Source organism: Schistocerca serialis, chromosome 8 (genome assembly GCF_023864345.2).
Source record: "Schistocerca serialis cubense isolate TAMUIC-IGC-003099 chromosome 8, iqSchSeri2.2, whole genome shotgun sequence".
NCBI lineage: Eukaryota > Metazoa > Arthropoda > Insecta > Orthoptera > Acrididae > Schistocerca > Schistocerca serialis.
In genome coordinates, this window is record NC_064645.1 from 103,108,384 (window position 1) to 103,126,485 (window position 18,102).

The 18,102-nt window shown below is 38.5% G+C and overlaps 1 protein-coding gene across 1 annotated transcript in view; it reads left to right on the top strand.

The window, feature by feature from the left end:
• LOC126416853 (THO complex subunit 5 homolog) overlaps window positions 1-18,102 on the top strand; it is a 241,140-nt gene that overhangs the window by 100,876 nt on the left and 122,162 nt on the right. Inside the window, exons 4-6 of the mRNA XM_050084736.1 lie at window positions 5,201-5,276; window positions 5,730-5,915; window positions 13,961-14,093. Of these exons, the coding sequence (XP_049940693.1) occupies window positions 5,201-5,276; window positions 5,730-5,915; window positions 13,961-14,093 (395 nt within the window). The remainder of the gene's footprint in view (window positions 1-5,200; window positions 5,277-5,729; window positions 5,916-13,960; window positions 14,094-18,102) is intronic.

Sequence of the window (18,102 nt, forward strand, 5' to 3'; positions counted from 1 at the left end):
GTGGAGAACCTGTTCATTCCTTATATTATCGGTTCACCTAATTTTCAACATCCTTATGTAGCACCATTTCACAAATGCTTCAGTTCTTTTCTTTTCTGTTGTTCCCACAGTCCATGATTCACTACCATACAACGCTGCACCCCAAACATACATTCTCAGAAATCTTTTCCTTAATTGAGGATTGTATTTGATAGTGGCAGACTTCAAATAGCCAGTAATGTCACCTTTGCCTCTACTAGTCTTATTTTTAATGCCCTGTGTGGTTCATGTGCCATGTTTTGCAGAATTCCTCAACTTCATCTAGTCATGTTGCCAATTTTTATTTTAATTTTTTTGCTAATTTTATTTCTGCACTCATTACTTTTGCCTTTCTTATTTACCGTCAGTACATATTCTGTTCTAATTAGACTGTTCACTCCTTTCAACAGTTCCTGTAATTCTTCTTCATTTTCACTGAGTATAACAATTTCCTCAGTGAATTTTAATCCAACTCCTGAACCTTTCTTTTATTTCCTTCATTGCTTCTTCAGTGTGTGGATTGAACAGTGGGAGCGAAAGTGTGCATCCATTTCTTACATCTTTAATCCAAGCACTTCGTTCTTGGCCTTCTGTTATTATTGTTTGCTCTTAGTTCTTATGTTGCATATTACTTGTCTTCCCATGTACGTTACTCCTATTTTTCTCAAAATTTTGAACATCTTACTGATTACATGGTCAAACACCACTTCTTCCAGGTCAACAGATTCAATGAATGTACATTGATTTCTCATAAGTCTTGCTTCCTTTGTGAAGTATGCCAGGACTTTCTCTTCTTTGTCTTTTCCTTTTCTAAAGCGAACTTATCCTCGTCTAACAACTCATAGAGTTTCTTTTCCATTCTTCTGCATTTATTCTTGTCAGTAACTTGGATGCATCAGATGCTAAGCTGATTGTGCAATAGTTCTTATGCTGTGTGCAATAGTTCTTATGCTTCTCTGCCCTTGCTATCTTCAGGATGTTGTGGATTATATTTTTCCAAAAGTCAGATAGTACATCTCCTGTCTCATTGATTCGACATGCCAATTTGTATAGTCATCTGGTTGCCACCTCCTGCAGTGGCTCTAGAAATTCCATGGGAATGTTGTCTATCTCTGCTGTCTTATTTGATCACAAGTCTTTCAGACAAGATTATGATGTTTGGTTTTTGGGGCACTCAACTGCACTGTCATCAGCGCCTGTACAAAGCCCCAATTTTTACAAATCCAATCTAGCCACTGTCATAAAAGGGTGGTGGTGGTGGTGGTGGTGGTGGTGGTGGTGGTGGTGGGAGGGGGGGGGGGGGTGAAATGATGAGGACAACACAAACACCCAGTCCCCAGGCAGAGAAAATCCCCAAGCCCGCTGGGAATTGTACCCGAGACCCCATGATCCAGAGGCAGTAACGCTAGCCATTAGACCACGAGCTGCGGACAAGTCTTTCAGAGTTCTGATAAAGTAACTCTAATACTGGCTTCATTATGTCTTCCATATCAACTCCCATTTCTACTCGTATCATGCCATCAGACAAGTTGTTCCATCTCATAAAGGCCCTCAGTGTACTTCCTGACCCATTTTCTTTTCTGTGTTTCACAGCATAATTGTCATTGCAGTCTTAATATTGATGGCCTTGTGTTTAATTTCACCACAGGTTGTTGTGACTTCTGTGTGTGCTTTTGACTTCTCTGTGTGCTTAATCAGTCATTCCAACAACCATTTCTTTTTGGATTTCTTCACATTTTTCCTGGGGCCATTTTGCCTTGGCTTCCCTACAGCTCCTAAATGACTTATAGTGCTGTATTCCTGTCTTTCCCTGAATATTTTAGTACAGATTTCTTTTGTCATATCACTTAAAATGTTTCTTCTGTTACTCAAGCTTTCTTCACAGTTAACGTTTCATGTACCTCTTTTTATCTAACTTGTGCCCATTTTATAGAGATGTCCATTTGTCTTCAACTGAAACACCTACTGTGTTCATTATTGCAGTATCTACAGCCTTAGAGAATTTCAAATGCACCTCATCATTCCACACCACTGCAGTATCCCAGTTCTTTCCACATTGATTCTTCTAGATGATCCTCTTAAATTTTTGTCTACTTCTGATCTTTACAAATTGTGGTCAAAGTCTGTATTGCTCGTGTGTATGCCGTATAGTGCAATATCTGATTTCAGAGTCTCTATCTGACCATCTGTTTCCAGGTCTTTTCCAGACACACCTCCGCCTCATGTGATTTTTAAACAGTGTACAATATTTGTTGTTGTTGTTGTGGTCTTCAGTCCCGAGACTGGTTTGATGCAGCTCTCCATGCCACTCTATCCTGTGCAAGCTTCTTCATCTCCCAGTACCTACTGCAGCCAACATCCTTCTGAATCTGCTTTGTGTATTCATCTCTTGGTCTCCCTCTATGATTTTTACCCTCCATGCTGCCCTCCAGTACTAAATTGGTGATCCCTTGATGCCTCAGAACATGTCCTAGTCAAGTTGTGCCACAAACTCCTCTTCTCCCCAATTCTATTCAATACCTCCTCATTAGTTATGTGATCTACCCATCTAATCTGCAGCATTCTTCTGTAGCACCACATTTCGAAAGCTTCTATTCTCTTCTTGTCCAAACTATTTATCATCCACGTTTCACTTCCATACATGGCTACACTCCATACAAATACTTTCAGAAACGATTTCCTGACACTTAAATCAATACTCGATGTTAACAAATTTCTCTTCTTCAGAAACGCATTCCTTGCCATTGCCAATATTTGTTATCACTAACTAGAATTTGAGACAGAACACAGTCTTTCTCAATCCTATTACCAAGCCCATATTCTCCAAAAACTCTGTCTTCTGTTTCCTCCCCTACTACATTGTACTAGTCTCCAATGATTATTAGATTATAAATCCTTTACATTGAGTTTCCCTTTCAATATCTTCATATGTTTTACACTTTCTTTGTCTCTTCACCTTTTGCTTTTGATGTCAGCATGTATATCAGAAGTATTTTTGTTGGCATTGATTTGCTGCAATTGTTGTTGAGAACTACCCTATCACTGAACTGGTCATAGTAACTAATTTTGTGCCCTACCTTCCTATTCATAAAGTACCCTGCACTCATTTTAACGTTTTGTAGAGCTGTTGATATTATTCTGTATTCATCTGACCATAAAACATTAACTTCTTGGGATTTCCGCTATATACACACTTCACATTTACTTTTCCATTTTCAGGTTTCCCAGCTTCCCAGTCATGTTCAAACTTCTGATATTCCATGCTCTGTCATTCAGTCTTTTTTGTCTCAGTTGCGACAACTCATATTAACTGTCAGCAGACATGGTTGATTATATTAGTGGACACATATAGCTATTAAAGATACCAGTTTTAAATGATTACCATTCAAGAAATTTCCTACACTATAATAGCACTTGCTTGTGAGGGTGTTTTTCTAGACCTGCTTCAGTATTTTTTGGATTTAGGTCAGATTTACACTTCCAAATTTTATCTATAAATTTTGTGCCCATTTACAGTGTTCTTTCACTGTTTGTGTGTGGCAAAGTAACATGTAGCTTGATCAGTGTCGTACACTGATGCAGGGATGATTGGCTCCCAAAAATTTGTGAGTTTAACTCTGAAAAAATGAAAATTTATATTACATATTCTTGGAATGGATGTTGGGCTTGGGGTTTCAAGTAGAGATTTTCAGTATTATTTATTTTAGCCCCCACCATGGCTCCATTAACCTTTTTCTGTAGTCTAGAAGTTTTGAGTAGATTTGTTTCCTCAGAGCCCCAGAAAATAATACTGTATGTAATGAGTGAAAAAAATATACAGGTGTTTTTTTACAGATAAATAAATTATATTGTTTAATACATTCGTGATATAAACAAGACTGTTCTGTCGACTCATTATACTGTCCACATGATTAAACTCCTTCAGCAGCAGTACTTTCAGCTTCCTGCCTTCCTTGAATCAAACCTACATGTAGACAGGTTTCTTTGCATGGCACAGTGAAGAAGTCTGCCGCAGAAAGTTCATGACAAAGAATTGTGACAATGAGTCTCAACAATGCTTCACAGTGCATACTAAGCTTCATAAGAGGAGTGCTTTAATACAAATTAAACATGGACATGATGTGTGTTTTTCATATTCTTTTCTTTTATTTGTGCCCCTTCAGCCAGCCTCCAATACATATTGAATCACTCACACACCCATCATTTGCATACAATATTTACATTGGTTGTAAATATTTTACTTAAATCACAGTGTTCTACCATCATTGCAGTGAGATGTCATGCCAGATGCCAATTCAATATGGGGTACACAACATTCATGCCTCCATACAGCTTTCCTTCCATGCTCTGCTTATGTCACATAAGTTATATGAAAGTAATGATATTCAGTTGCTTAACATTATTCTCTGAAATTTATCCATAACTCTGTGCAATGGCCCACAAACAAGATACACTACACCACACAAGTTGTCCACCTGTAGGTACTTAATGATATTCGTATGAAGCCGGGCCAGGTTGTTAGTATATCTATAAAACGTTTGTTAATCGCATTCTTGAGATTCTAACTGTCAAGTTGGAAATAGCTGGGCCGGTTTGTTCGTATATCTACAAAATATTTGTTAATCACATTCTTGAAATTCTGACTGTCAAGTTGGAAATAAGTGTGTACTTTCTTTGTAAAACAAAAGTGGCCAAACTGGAAATTTTTCTGTGATAGTGCAGTATATGCTGTCATTTGAAATTATTGTTCCCTGTAAAGGGTCCTTGTGACTTCAAATCGAGAAAACTGACCAGCCATCTGATGATCCTTGACATCCTAGCCACCAGGGGATACCCAGTTGTATACATTGCAAACTGCAAAGGGATCACACTGTGCTACTGACATGTATGCAGAAATAATTTCTTGTAGGTGAAGGGTAGTGATACCAGTCAGTCAATACCAGTATGATGGCTCTGAATGAGTGTATGAAAAGTGGGAAATAATCATGCAGTGAAGACAGGATCTCTGTGCAAGGAAGTAGAACAGTGATGTCTTCAGTAGAAAGAAATGTCAATAATGCAAATGACTGAAACCTATATCACTCTCTTAACAGATTTTTATTATTCTGATGTTCCACTTTCATGTCATAAACTGTGAAGAGTTTAAACCTAAACATATGCAAATGTACCTTTTTCTTTGCAGGTCAAAGGATGAGGAGATAGAATTGGTATCAGTGGAAGAATTCTATAAAACAGCTCCTGAATCAATCACAAGACTGGTAAGAAATTCTCTCATTGTTCTCTTTAGATACTAAATTTTCTGTGATCCTTGCTGTAAGAGTCACATCTAGTTTGCCTTGTGATCTCAAATAGTGTAAAGTCACATGATAGCTCAGATTACCGACATCACATTGTCATTTGTTAAAGCTTGCTGAGCAATTTGGTGGTAGCACAGGCATAACACATGTATTATGGCTATGCCTAATTGAACATGGTTCTATTGAACCTGTTGTTTGTTCCATCAAAAAGTGATTGTTATTTTAGTATTTCTGCTGGAACCAACTGTAGTGACACATTATTAAGTTACAACATTATCTGTTCCGGTTTCCTGACTGTGTTCTTTAGGTCTTGTCATTTATAATTTAAGTAAGAAGTGGCTCTTATTTACACATAGTCAGTAAATGTGCTCTGTACTAAAAGATTCATTACAATGTTATCGAATTTTGTTTAAGGAACTGACGCAGAATGATATGCACCAGTTGAAACTGGCGAGACTGGAATGGGAACTTGAGCAGCGCAAACAGCTCGCAGCTCTCTGTCATAAACTGCAGGGTGATAAGGAACTGGTAGCAAAAGAAATACAGAAGAAAAGAGAACTTCTCGATAATCTTACCCCTCGCCTAAAAACTATACTCGAGGTTTGTTTACAGTATAGCAATAATAATTAGTAGCTGGAGCATAGTGATAATGATTGGGTTATGATTTGTTTATATTGTGGAAATTTGTATGTTACCATTGTAATTACTACTCCAGTATAGATAAAATGTGTATATGTGTGAAAGTTAATGATACAGCTCATTTTCTGGGCACAGTCATTTGAATATCAATCTTCGCTTGGTACTTTTCGAGAGGAAATGGCTTAGTGCTTGCATCTACACCTACATTTAACACTTGGTTTCAGCTCACCACCATTCCCACCACCACCACCAACAACAACAAAATCAACAATAATAATAATACTGCTACGTTACATGCACGCACACACACGCACACACACACACACACACACACACACACACACACACACACACACACACACACACACAGATATATACACGTGCGCACGTCACAATCACCACTATGAGATGATGTTTGCACCAGTCTGTGAGCAACACAGGTAGGTAAATAAATAAATCTTGCATTCTTCCCAATACTGATTTCTGCACAGTTTTCAACTTAGGTGAATAATGTTGCCATCATGCATACACTTTATGCAGTGATGAAGTGACCACCAGCACACACCACATTCACTTCACTCAGCAAATAAAAAAAAAAGAGTATTTCTGGCATAACACATGTTCCTGATAGCATGCTACCATTTGCAGAAAACCTTGTTTTGATCTTGTGAATCATTTATGAGTTATGACTATTGTTGCGACCACGATTTGTGATGCGCAAGGACATGAATGGGCGCATCGCATCAACTGTCAATTGAATATTATACCCAATAACTTGAGAATGAATTGAGATGCCATTCTGCTCTCAGGTTTAAGTAAAATTTTGATATTGTATCTGCGTTTAATTCACTGTAATGTATGAGCTAAAATCAACCACATGCAAAGTTTATGCAGTGCATTTGTATCTCTGCAAACTCTTTAAAATGTTGTGCAATGTTTTATTTAATTAGAAGAAGAGCAGTAAGTACAGTGGATTTTTTTTTATTTTTTGGGGCATCAGTCTTCTGGTTGGTTTGATGCGACCCACCACGGATTTCCCTCCTGTGCCAACCTCTTCATCTCAGAGAGTAGCACTTGCACCCTATGTCCTCAATTATTTGCTGGATGTATTCCAGTCTCTGACTTCCTCTACAGTTTTTGGAATGTAAGATGTCTGAAAATCAGATTTTTTTCACCTCATATTTTTTGAAAAATCAGTGATGAATATTTCATTTTGGCTGGGACACTGTCTCTCAGTGCAGGCACTAGCATTTGATGAGCATTAGAGCCATAACAGAATGCAGAGATCAGGGCCATAGCAACGAAAGGGTTAATCTAATTCCCTCAGCACTGCCTGAGTTCGCTTTATTGTGGAGGCACATGAACCATGCCATCCTGACAGCATCTAAGTTTCATGGAGGTATAATGTGCATGTAATCTCATTTACAGTTTAAAGATAATTAATTGTTACATTGTTTTTCCCTCTTTGCACCTTTCAGGCTTTTCTTCTCTGCTTAGTACAGGCTGGCCATTTGAGCTGTTAATATTCATACAGCTGCTTCTCTTTTCTCCAAAGGTATCTCTAATTTTCCTATAAGCTGCATCTTTCTTTCCTGCAGTCATGCAAGCTTCTGCAACCATGCAGTTCCCATGTGCCAATTTGCACTTCCTGTCAATCTCATTTTTTTAGATATCTGCATTCCCTTTTGCTACATTTTAAATCTTTGTTTTTCATCAGTATCTCATGCATTATAAAAGGATTGCTACTGGGTTTTTTCTGTTTGCCTATTATGATCGTCTGCTGCCTACAATGTTTTGTCTGTAGAGAATACCCATTCATCCACTGTTCTATTCCTTATCCATGTTTCAGTCAATTGTTGCTAATGCTCCCCTTGAAACTTTTGGTAACCTCTGGTTCTTTCAACTTATCCAGGTCCCATCTCCTTAGTATACTACCCTTCTGCAGTTTCATCAGTTTTGATCTGCAGTTCACCTCCCGTAAATTATGGTCAGAGTTCACATCTCCCCCTAGAAATGTTTTGCAGTTCAAATTCTGGTTTCGAGATCTGTCTTATCATCATATAAACTGTTTGAAACCTTCTGGTATCTCCATGTCTCTATGATTCCCCTCCACCAGTCCATGTACTCCTGCTGTTTTTGCTACAGATCTGATTGGCATATAAACTTATACCACTGAGATGCATGTTGGCTTTTTGTATGTCTTCAGCTACTACAGTAATTTCCCATATTAATGAACCTGCTTTTAAGGAATTCCCACTTTTAACAAATATTTCTGTTGGTCCAGGAAATTTCCACAGAAGCGATGTTACTGAACTCCAGTTATAATGGAAGCCGATGTAAAAAAAAGTCCATTTTTAAGGAATAAATCCAGCCGTGATGAAATTGCTAATATTTCAATGTTTTTGTCATTATTCCTTTCATTTTTTAATTAAAGCGATGTTACAGAAAAGTCAGTAATTCACAATCGATTATTATAGCAGCTAGATAAGTTGTACTTTTTGACTGATAATTTTGAACAGTGCCAATTTCTGCATGAAGGTACGTGATATGACATCACAGAAAACTTTGCCAAGCACACAAATTGATAGCCGTGTGTTTTTTTATCGTAGTGTTGAATTCTACATTGTGGAAGTTTTGTGTAGCCATGGCCAGAAAAAAGAGAATAGCTTCATATTCACTAGAAGCTGACGTACCTCATGATGTTGAAGACAGTCGGAATTGCAAACTTATCAACATGGAGAAGAAGAAATATGATTTTGTGCAATTTTCTTTGTGCAGTATGTGCTGAAAAATAATGAAGCAGTCCTGAATGCTGAAACCCAAGGACCTTACATATTAAAAAAGGAGAACGTCTGTGCTTCAGCACTGAAAGGGGCCTTCACACCTATAGTTTAATAGTGAAATTATCCATTCAAAATATGTATGGTTATCTGAACTGAGAGTGCGTCGACTGCATTTAGTTCTCCCCTCAGTTCTCTCGGTTCTGTCATTCTGTAGAATTCGTGTTGCAAAAATACGACAATGGGAGATAGAAGAGAGCACTGCAGCTAGTTTTGTGATTGCAGCTGTGTTGCTTCTTTAATTCCATCCAAAAATTGGATTGAAGGCTTGGTATGTTACTAACCGGATTTGAGCCTTGTCTTGTTATTCTTGGTAGTGAGTAAGTTCGTTATCTGGTAACTAAAAACTTTTTGGGTACTGAACTACTTCACATGGTCACGCATTTATGAACTTTTATTTGACATGTTGAATGTGAGACAGTAGACAAAATACTAAACCTTGGTAGAAGAATGTTTTTTCATTGTTGCTAATGGATATGAGCCCTAAAATATTTTCGATGCTGGTAGGATTATAATTTGCCTCCCTCAGAAACAGGAGTAAGATGCACAGAGAAAAGGAGAAAAGACAGAATGATGCTCTGTGGTGTGTTAGAGTGATGACAGTGAGAAGTTGCTGCCTTTACTAATGTGAAAATTTTAAACTCCAGGTGATTTTAAAATAATATCTTGCGCCTACAATTTTATTAGCAGTGCCTGATTGATTGCTGAATTTTATATGAAGTTTCTAAGGCTTTTAAACCCCAAGACAGGTGCATTAGATGCCCTGCACATCAAAAGAAGACGACATTCTCATGGAACATTTATCTTTTGTTTCTTCCTGTTGATTGTGCTTGGTACAACTCATATGCACCCTCTAGACTTGAGCATAATTTGTCTTGTGGAAACTAATTACAGAATGGCTGCTGAGGTCAGTTTCAATCCTCAAAAGAAAGGACATAATGAAAGTAAATATTTTACAGGCTGTGCGCTTGCTTGTTACTGCATGGTATGTCGTAAGACAACATGTGTTGAACCAGTTTACAAATGCTGACTGTGGACCAGCATCAGTTGCTATAGAAGATGAGGAAGATGATGATGATAATGATTTCCCTGAATGATTTCACAGATATTTCAACAAGTGACTCATTCAAAGATTGGGTCATAGTGATGACATCCTGACTTTTGAAAATTAGGTAGACATAAGTGACTGAATGGTTTTGTTTTTAAGTATTAAAAGTTGGGGAAGGTTGGGCACGATGATGATGATGATGATGATGATGATGATGATGATGATGATGATGATGATGTGAGGAGGAGGAGGAGGATTCAGCTCTTAAGTTTTGTGACAATTATTCTCAGTACGTTATGCTGTCAGGAAAAAACAGACTATTTCTCGATTTCTGTTTTCAGGATATAAATGTTAATATTTAATGGTCTTTTATCTTTTTGTGTACTCATATTTATCTATGCTATTAGTAGAATAAAGCTACTCTTGTATATAAACAATTTCTTCTTCATTCTGGATGCTGCCTTTAAATTGAAGACACCCATTAGTGATTTTACATGCAACTTCAAAATGAAGGCTTACGAGTAAATGAAGAGTGTATGGCGCTAATATATGTACTAGGATTTGCTAGTGCCAAATCATGTGCGTATTTGATATGGCCTAAAAACCACAAATTCTGATTTTTAGGCACTCTATTAGCATGCAGGAGCAGAACTCCTGTTTAGGGAGAACCACCATTTAAGGAAAAAATATTTCGGTCCTCAGAGATTAATTAAAAAAGGGTTATATTGTATGATGTGTTCACTATGCTGTTCATAGTAGCTTACATGCATTCCCATTTAGTTATTCAGTATTAGATCTCATACTGCATACACGTAAAGGTATGGTTGTCTGTGTCATAGACGTGTGCAAACCACTTCGTTCCAACAAGGTCCATGGTTTTGTGGGAGGGGAAATTTACTCGTATAATTTCATTTATAATGTAAAGGTAATTAATTCTTACATTATTCCTTTTGAGTATAAGTAATTAAACACAAGACATAATAATTACTAACACTATACTACCATTTAGTCTGTGAGTAAAAGTAATTAAACACAAGATGTAATAATTACTAACATCGTACTACTATTTAGTCTAGCATTTTACATAAAAGTGGCCTACATTAAGATAACAGTGATCTACCCTAAGCCCTGTTATATCTCGAGCGATTTTGCTCAAATTGAAGTTAACCAGTTAAAATGAGTCACTAGGCAAAATCAAACAGTGGAAAAACCAGGATGGAATAATGACAATATTATGAAAAGGGAGATTGCTTCTCACCATATAGTGGAAATGTCAAGTCACAGACAGGCACAACAAAAAGAATGCTAAACAAGTAAGCTTTCGGCCAAAATGCCTTCTTCTGAAGTAAACACACACACCCACACATTAGCACAAACAAAACTCTCATGTACATGACCATTGTCTCTGGTCACCAAGGCCAGACTCAGACAACTGATGTCCAAGTTTGGCCTTGGTGGCCAGAGATAGTGGTTATGTATGTGAGAGTTGTGTGTGTGTGTGTGTGTGTGTGTGTGTGTGTGTGTGTGTGTGTATTTATTTCTTCATAATATTGTTAAAATGTGTCACTGTGTGAAGTTGGCACCAATGGATGCACATAAAATTAAGTACAAGTATTTAAATGAAACTCTACCTCACTGAGTGAAGTGGTAAGGTGCTGCACTGTTGTTCGGCAGGGCAGTTTGGGTTGTTTCAGTCCTGTCACCTAGATTTAGGTTTCCCATGGTTACAGAAATTGTGTAACTCAAATGCTGACATAGTTCTTTTGAAAAGAACTCTACCTATTTCCTTCACTATCCTTCCTTAGTCTGAACTAATCATTACTTTCTTCTTCTGAAGCAATACATTACAATGGTGTTGGAGCTCTGCCTTTGCTTATTGCTGCTCTTTGGGTATTATTAATGCTCATAAATAATCAGTGCAGTCCAGAACTAATAGCTTGCTGTTGTAAGTCATTTGTGAAACTGAATTATTTGTGGCCAAAATCATTTTTCAGTAGAGCACTGAGTTATAGAGGTAGTATTGATTGTTCCTTACATTCAGAATAGTAACTCTGTCTCAGCTGCACAACACAGCAACATGTCATGACCGGTTGTGACGGAGCTTGTCAAGATGTTTAACAAATGACAAAAGTTTCAGGTGGTTTTATTTAGTGAAGTTTGGCTGGCAGGGCAGTCACATAAACTCTTGCCATTTTAGCCTGAGTAGTTTTCCATTGCTAAATTGTAACACTAGTGCAAGATTTTGTGACTGATGTGTACACCTTTCCTTGACACCTGGGTGATGCACTTACAATAATCTTTACTTTAATAACAACTAAATAGCTGATGTCTCGTGCAAGATGGCAGCTTAGAATGTCCTTTCTAGTATGTGGCAGATTCCTGCCAGTTCCTGATCTCACCTCGTATAATCTTTTCGCTGCTGGCTGTCTCCTGTATCTGTTCCGACCACATTGTTGCCTCTGCTCTTTAGTTTGACTCATTGATGTTTGTAATCTACTGTTTCTCCCCGTTTTCATTATATTGCTTTGTGTTCTACGGTTTAGTTTCCCTTTCAGCCCTGTACTGCTGTTGATTTAAGGTAAAGCAGGGCCCAATCTGAAGGTTCACTTGAACACGAAAGCACTTTATGAGGTTTGGTCCTTGCCTTCATCCAACCTTTGAACTGACTTTGCCAATTACGATGTTTAATGTGGACTCCGAATAGTGGTGCAATTTGACATTTTTCCACATATACAAGACTTGGCCAGAGGCAAAAGAAGTGATAAGCATAAGAAAAAGAAAATCTAGGACTGATGGAGAACAGAGCTGTGGACTATATGGTTTGTGGACTCACATGTTATTTACAGAGTAACATTGTTGGATAAATCTCCTATTTGCTACAGATCTCACAAGAATTATGCTGCTGTTAGCTGCACTTTATTTCATTTCTATTCTACTCACCTTTTTGTTTCTCTGTAAAGCCCTGTTTGGAAACCAATTCTGTTGTTCTAACAGTTCTTAAAATTTTGTCTCACCATACTCCATGCAGTTAATTTTGTCTTTCTGGTGTGTGTTCCTTACGCAGCAATAGTGTTATGTTCTGGAGTTTTCTGTGTATGGTGTTTGTTGCAAGTTCTCTTCAACAACACAGATTATATTAAGCCCAATATATTTATGATTAAGTAACGAAAGTAACAGTTCCTAGCTCTTGTGGAAATACACAAAATAAAGTATGTCTGGAGAGATCTCAGAATCAATACGGTCCTTTGTAAGTTTGTTGAGTAACTCATATGTCAGTGCTGGAGAACACTATTTGTAGGTTCAACTGGAAACCACATCAACCACTATCTTGATGCAGCCATAGGCCACTCAAACATGCAGAGAAACATAGCTGTGCACTACCCACTTGTTGTTGGTAGGTAACAAGAAAGACCAAGTCATAGTGCAGGAAGAAACCACTTATCACAGGATTATCAGCAATATATACACCAGGGAAGCTGCAGTAAACATCAGCTGGATGACTAGTGAGACAATGGGCATCTGTGACAGCCCTTAAATTTGTTGTGGATGTTTTATAATGTGGCCTGATGATGGCGGAGGTATCCTTCTGTGCCGCACCTAGCGACTTTGCCAAATGTAAGAATAATTATATTTAGTGATCTGTTGATACGTCCGGCAGGGTGGCGAGTGTGTTGCCTGTCATTTCTATCACTGAATGAAATCCAGCCTTCATTTGTCATGTTCAGTTTCTAAAATGCACAATGACTTTACCTTTTTTGGAGATAAGCTACGCTGTAGTAGTTGAACGTTTGTTACAGCTTTAGATGGTATGTTTGTCTTGTGCATAGGCTGTAGGACTCCCATATCTAATTCTACTCCTTCACCTTTTGTCAGTTTCTTAGCCCACCAGATGTGCGCAGAAATGATGTTTTTTTTCTGAACTCTTTATACAAACTTGAGTTTATGTATCAGTCTTGTTGTTCTCATGTATATGCTACTGGATTGTTGCACATCTGTAGCTACTGTTTAATATTGTGAACTTAAATAAATGCAAGAAATTTTTTAGATTCTGATTTGTGTTTAGAGTTAAGAATGAGTCAGTGTGCTCCACATTACTTAAAGGAAATCGTTCTTCTTAGGCAACCAAGCCACTGCAAGATTATTTGGGTCTTCCCTTGGACAGAATTCGCAAGCAGCATGAGATTTCATACTTACTTCCTAAACCACTGTATGTGCTGTATGTTCAAGTTGATGCCTATAGAGAAGCATGTGGTAAGTCACTTCTGTATAATACGTTAAAATAGCTAGGAATGTAGTTCTGTAGTGTCCTAGTATAAGATTATTTTGGTGCAAAGTCTTATTGGTGTCGCAGCATTGCTCCATCTCTGGGAACAAAAGTCATATTGTTATTACATGGTGACAAGCAATTTTGAATCTCATTGCAGTGCTTTTTGGAATAGGTAGATGAGCAGATAACATCATTATTTCTGTTACTTGGTACATAAAAAGCAACATATTGAGCCTATTTTCTACATTACACTTAATTCCGGATGAAAAGAAGAAAACATTAAACGAGTCATTTTGTGGTTAATGAAATGTTGTTGATGTGACTTTTCAGGCTTCACGACAGATCTGTTGCAAATAACTTTTCAGGTTTGCCACTGGATTGTATTATGTAATTCCACAATTTTTAATCAACACAACTGCTCGACATCTTCAGATGGTGGTAGTTGCTGCTATCATTGCTGCAAGATGTGAGTGATAATCATCACATGGTGGCAGCAAAATTTATCAGACCAGGAGCAGGCAAAACATGTGCGGGGAGATGCTCACAGTTGGAAGAAAGCAGCGCTCCTAAGGCTCTCTGCTGGGAGCCACAGAAAGTCGTTCCTCACGTGCTCTGTGGTCAATTACTGTGCTGCCAGATGGTCCTGTTAAAATCTGAAGTAAAGCTCAGCAGTGCATTGCATCAAGTCATGAATCAAAGATTCTTGCTTTCCTGTTTTGATTTAATGACAGCCAGTGTTGGATTCCAGTTAGTGCTTACTTGAAAACCTGCATCCCTGTTTATAAGATTGTCCACCGTATGGATATGTACGGCCTCCTTGATAACACAGTCCCAGAAATATGGTACTGGGGATAAATTTTCAGTCTTTTCATAAAACATTCGGTGCCACGTGTCCAGGCAGTGCTCTGCCACTGGTGATTTATCGGGTTGCCCCAGGTGTGTGTGACAATGGTGTTCAATGCAACATTCTTGCACAGTTCGGCGTGTCGGTCCAATTTAAGATTTTCCACATTGGTATGCCGTGTTTCCGAAGGCCAAGGTCATATTTGACCGAGCACAATAAATTCCTCAGTTTTGCTGGTGCTCAAAAAACACCCCTGATGTCGTGCCTTTTGAGGATTCTTTCTGTTCTTGAAGACATACCTGCTGACAAGGGTAACAGCACTGTCCTTCTCTCATGAGCTGAATACAACAGCAAGATGGAGGCACTTCTTGACGACCCTGCATATCGCAAGCCAAGAGAGGCTCTGATTGGCAAGATACAGAGGAAAAACTCTACATCTTCTCAAGTAGAGTCCTGTTCCTTCTAAAGTCATTAAGAGCCTATGCCAACAAGCTGCAGTTCCCCCAAGACTGTATGGGCTACAGAAGATATTTGTGTATGGGCCTCCATTTTGCCCAATAGTGAGCAACATTGGAGCTCCTACCTATTTTCTGGCCAAATATCTTACTATGCTGTTTGGATCTCTCATAGGCAAGTGTGACCACCCTATCCAGAATCCAGAGCACTTCATAGGATAACTGAAGACACTCAAGCTACAACTGTCATATCTTTTGGTGAGCTTTGATATTGTATCTTTATTTATCAAAGTATCTCTGCAGGACTCCTTATAGCTTATCAGCAGCCAGTTTGAGAAAGACATTGTGGCATTGTTTGAGCATGTGCTTACCTCAACTTATTTCTTATTCAGTGACCAGTATTTTGAACAAGTGGATGGTGTCACCATGGGAAGTCCTGTGTCTCCCACGGTGGCCAACTGTTTTATGGAAAACAGAGGGAAAAGCACAGCAGTCAGCAAGTCTCAAACCTTCCTGCTCCTAGTAATATGTAGACGATACTTCTGTGGTGTGTCCCCACTAATTAGAGATATTACCTGTGTTTCTTCAGCATCTGAACTCACTCCATCCCAATATACAGTTCACAATGGAAGTGGAAAAAGATAGTAGTTTACATTTCGTGGATGTCATGGTCAGAAGAAAAGCCAATGGTACATTGGGATACAGAGTCTACAATGTGGTAGTGTCTTACGCCTTTGGTGCATAGAGTAAATGTGGTCCCAAAAGCTGACAGTTTACCTGGTGAGCTACAACACCTAAGAATGGTATTCCAGCAAAATGGCTATTCCGATAGACAGATAAGTCATACATTTCATTCTAAGCAAATTCAAAGCAACAATGTAAATGAAGATGTGGAGGTGTCCATTGCAACGGTGTTCTTGCCATATTTTTGCAGCATGTCTTCAAGAATAGAAAAAATCCTCAAAAGCATGACATCAAGTGTGTTTTTCTGCCCCCAGCAAAACTGAGGAATTTATTGTGCCTGGTCAAAGATGACCTTGGCCTCAGGAAATGTAGGGTGTATGAGATCCTATGCCATTTAGGAAATCTTGTATTGGGCAGACATGCCAAACACATGCAAGAACATTGTGTTGAATACCATCGTCATAAGTGCCTTGGGCTACCTGACAAGTCAGAGGTGGCAGAGCATTGCCTGGACAGGAGGTGTTACATGTTTTATGAAAATACTGAAATTTTATCCCCCGTGTTATCTTCCTGGGCCTGTGTAGTTAAGAAGGCCATACATATCTGTACAGTGAACAATCTTATCAACAGGGATTCACATTTTCAGGTAAGAACTACGTGGAATCCAGCACTGGCTGCTATTAAATCAAAACAAGGAAGGCAAGAATCTTTGATTCATGGCTTGATGCAACACACTTCTGAGTTCTAATTCAGATTTTAATGACAAGAGTGTCTGCCAGCACAGTCATTGACCACAGTGCACACGCGGAAGACCTTTCTGTGGCTCCCAGCAGAGTGCCTGAGGAGCACTGCTTTCCTCCAGCTGTGAGCGTCTTCCCACACACGTTTTGCCTGCTCCTGGTCTGATAAATTTTGCAGCAATAATAGCAGCAATTACCACCACGTGAAGATGTCGAGCAGTTGCAGCGATGAAACATTGTGTGTCTTACACAATACAATCATGCGGCAAACCCAAGAAGTGTATTTGCAATGTTGTTGATATTTACAAATAAATAAAGTATTGCCTTGAGAGGTGACATTTTCCAGAATAAAATAGTCTTGCAGTGCATCACAAACACTATAGCTGAACCAATGTTGACCAGGAATGTTCTGCATTAAAGGGGGATTGAGGCCTCATTGGTGAATCAGATACGTGTAACTGATATTGTGTGATAGCGGTTGCTGGACCAGATGGGATACAACTGTGCTTTTGTATCGTCTGTGTGGAGGAACGGCCATTCTTTTATTGGCAATTTACTGTAGATCATTGGAACAGTAATTTGTGCTATGTATCATTAAAAAATAAATCACAAGGTATTCCAAGTCCACTACTAGTGTAATGGGGGAGAGTTTCAAACCTGTCTCACTGGTGTCATGTTTATGTAGAATTGTGGAACACATTTTGTGCTCATATGTGATGCCTTGCATGGAGACTGGACAATTCCTCTGCAGGAATCAACAAAACTTCTGCACCATTGATAGTGTGATACTCAGCTAACTCTTTTTGTCCACAAGATCCAGAAAATTGTAAATAGCTTAGATTAGTTTTTTACATGCTTTTGCATGGAAGTGACAACTAGTTTTCGACTGTGTTGAATGCTTGTAATTTCTTTAGTTGTTTTATATTTGCAAGAGTTACAATCATGTCATTTTCACTTCTAGCTATTTGTACAGAGTGTTACTACTACAAGAACGTGGTAGAAGAGTATTCTGCACAGGGTGTATACGACCCGGGAAAAACCCGGAAATTTTTACGTGCGGGAAAAACCCGGAATTCTTTTAGAATTCCAGGAACTTTTCCTTGTTTTAGTCACCAATTAAATTTTTGTTATTTTGACTGGTAAGAACCGATATTCTAACGAAGGATATTACTGTATCCCGCTTCTGCAGAATAATCCTGCAGCAAAAAAACATGAACGAGAGAAAAAAAAAGCGAAAATAAAACTTAAGTTGCAAAGGAAATGCGCCATA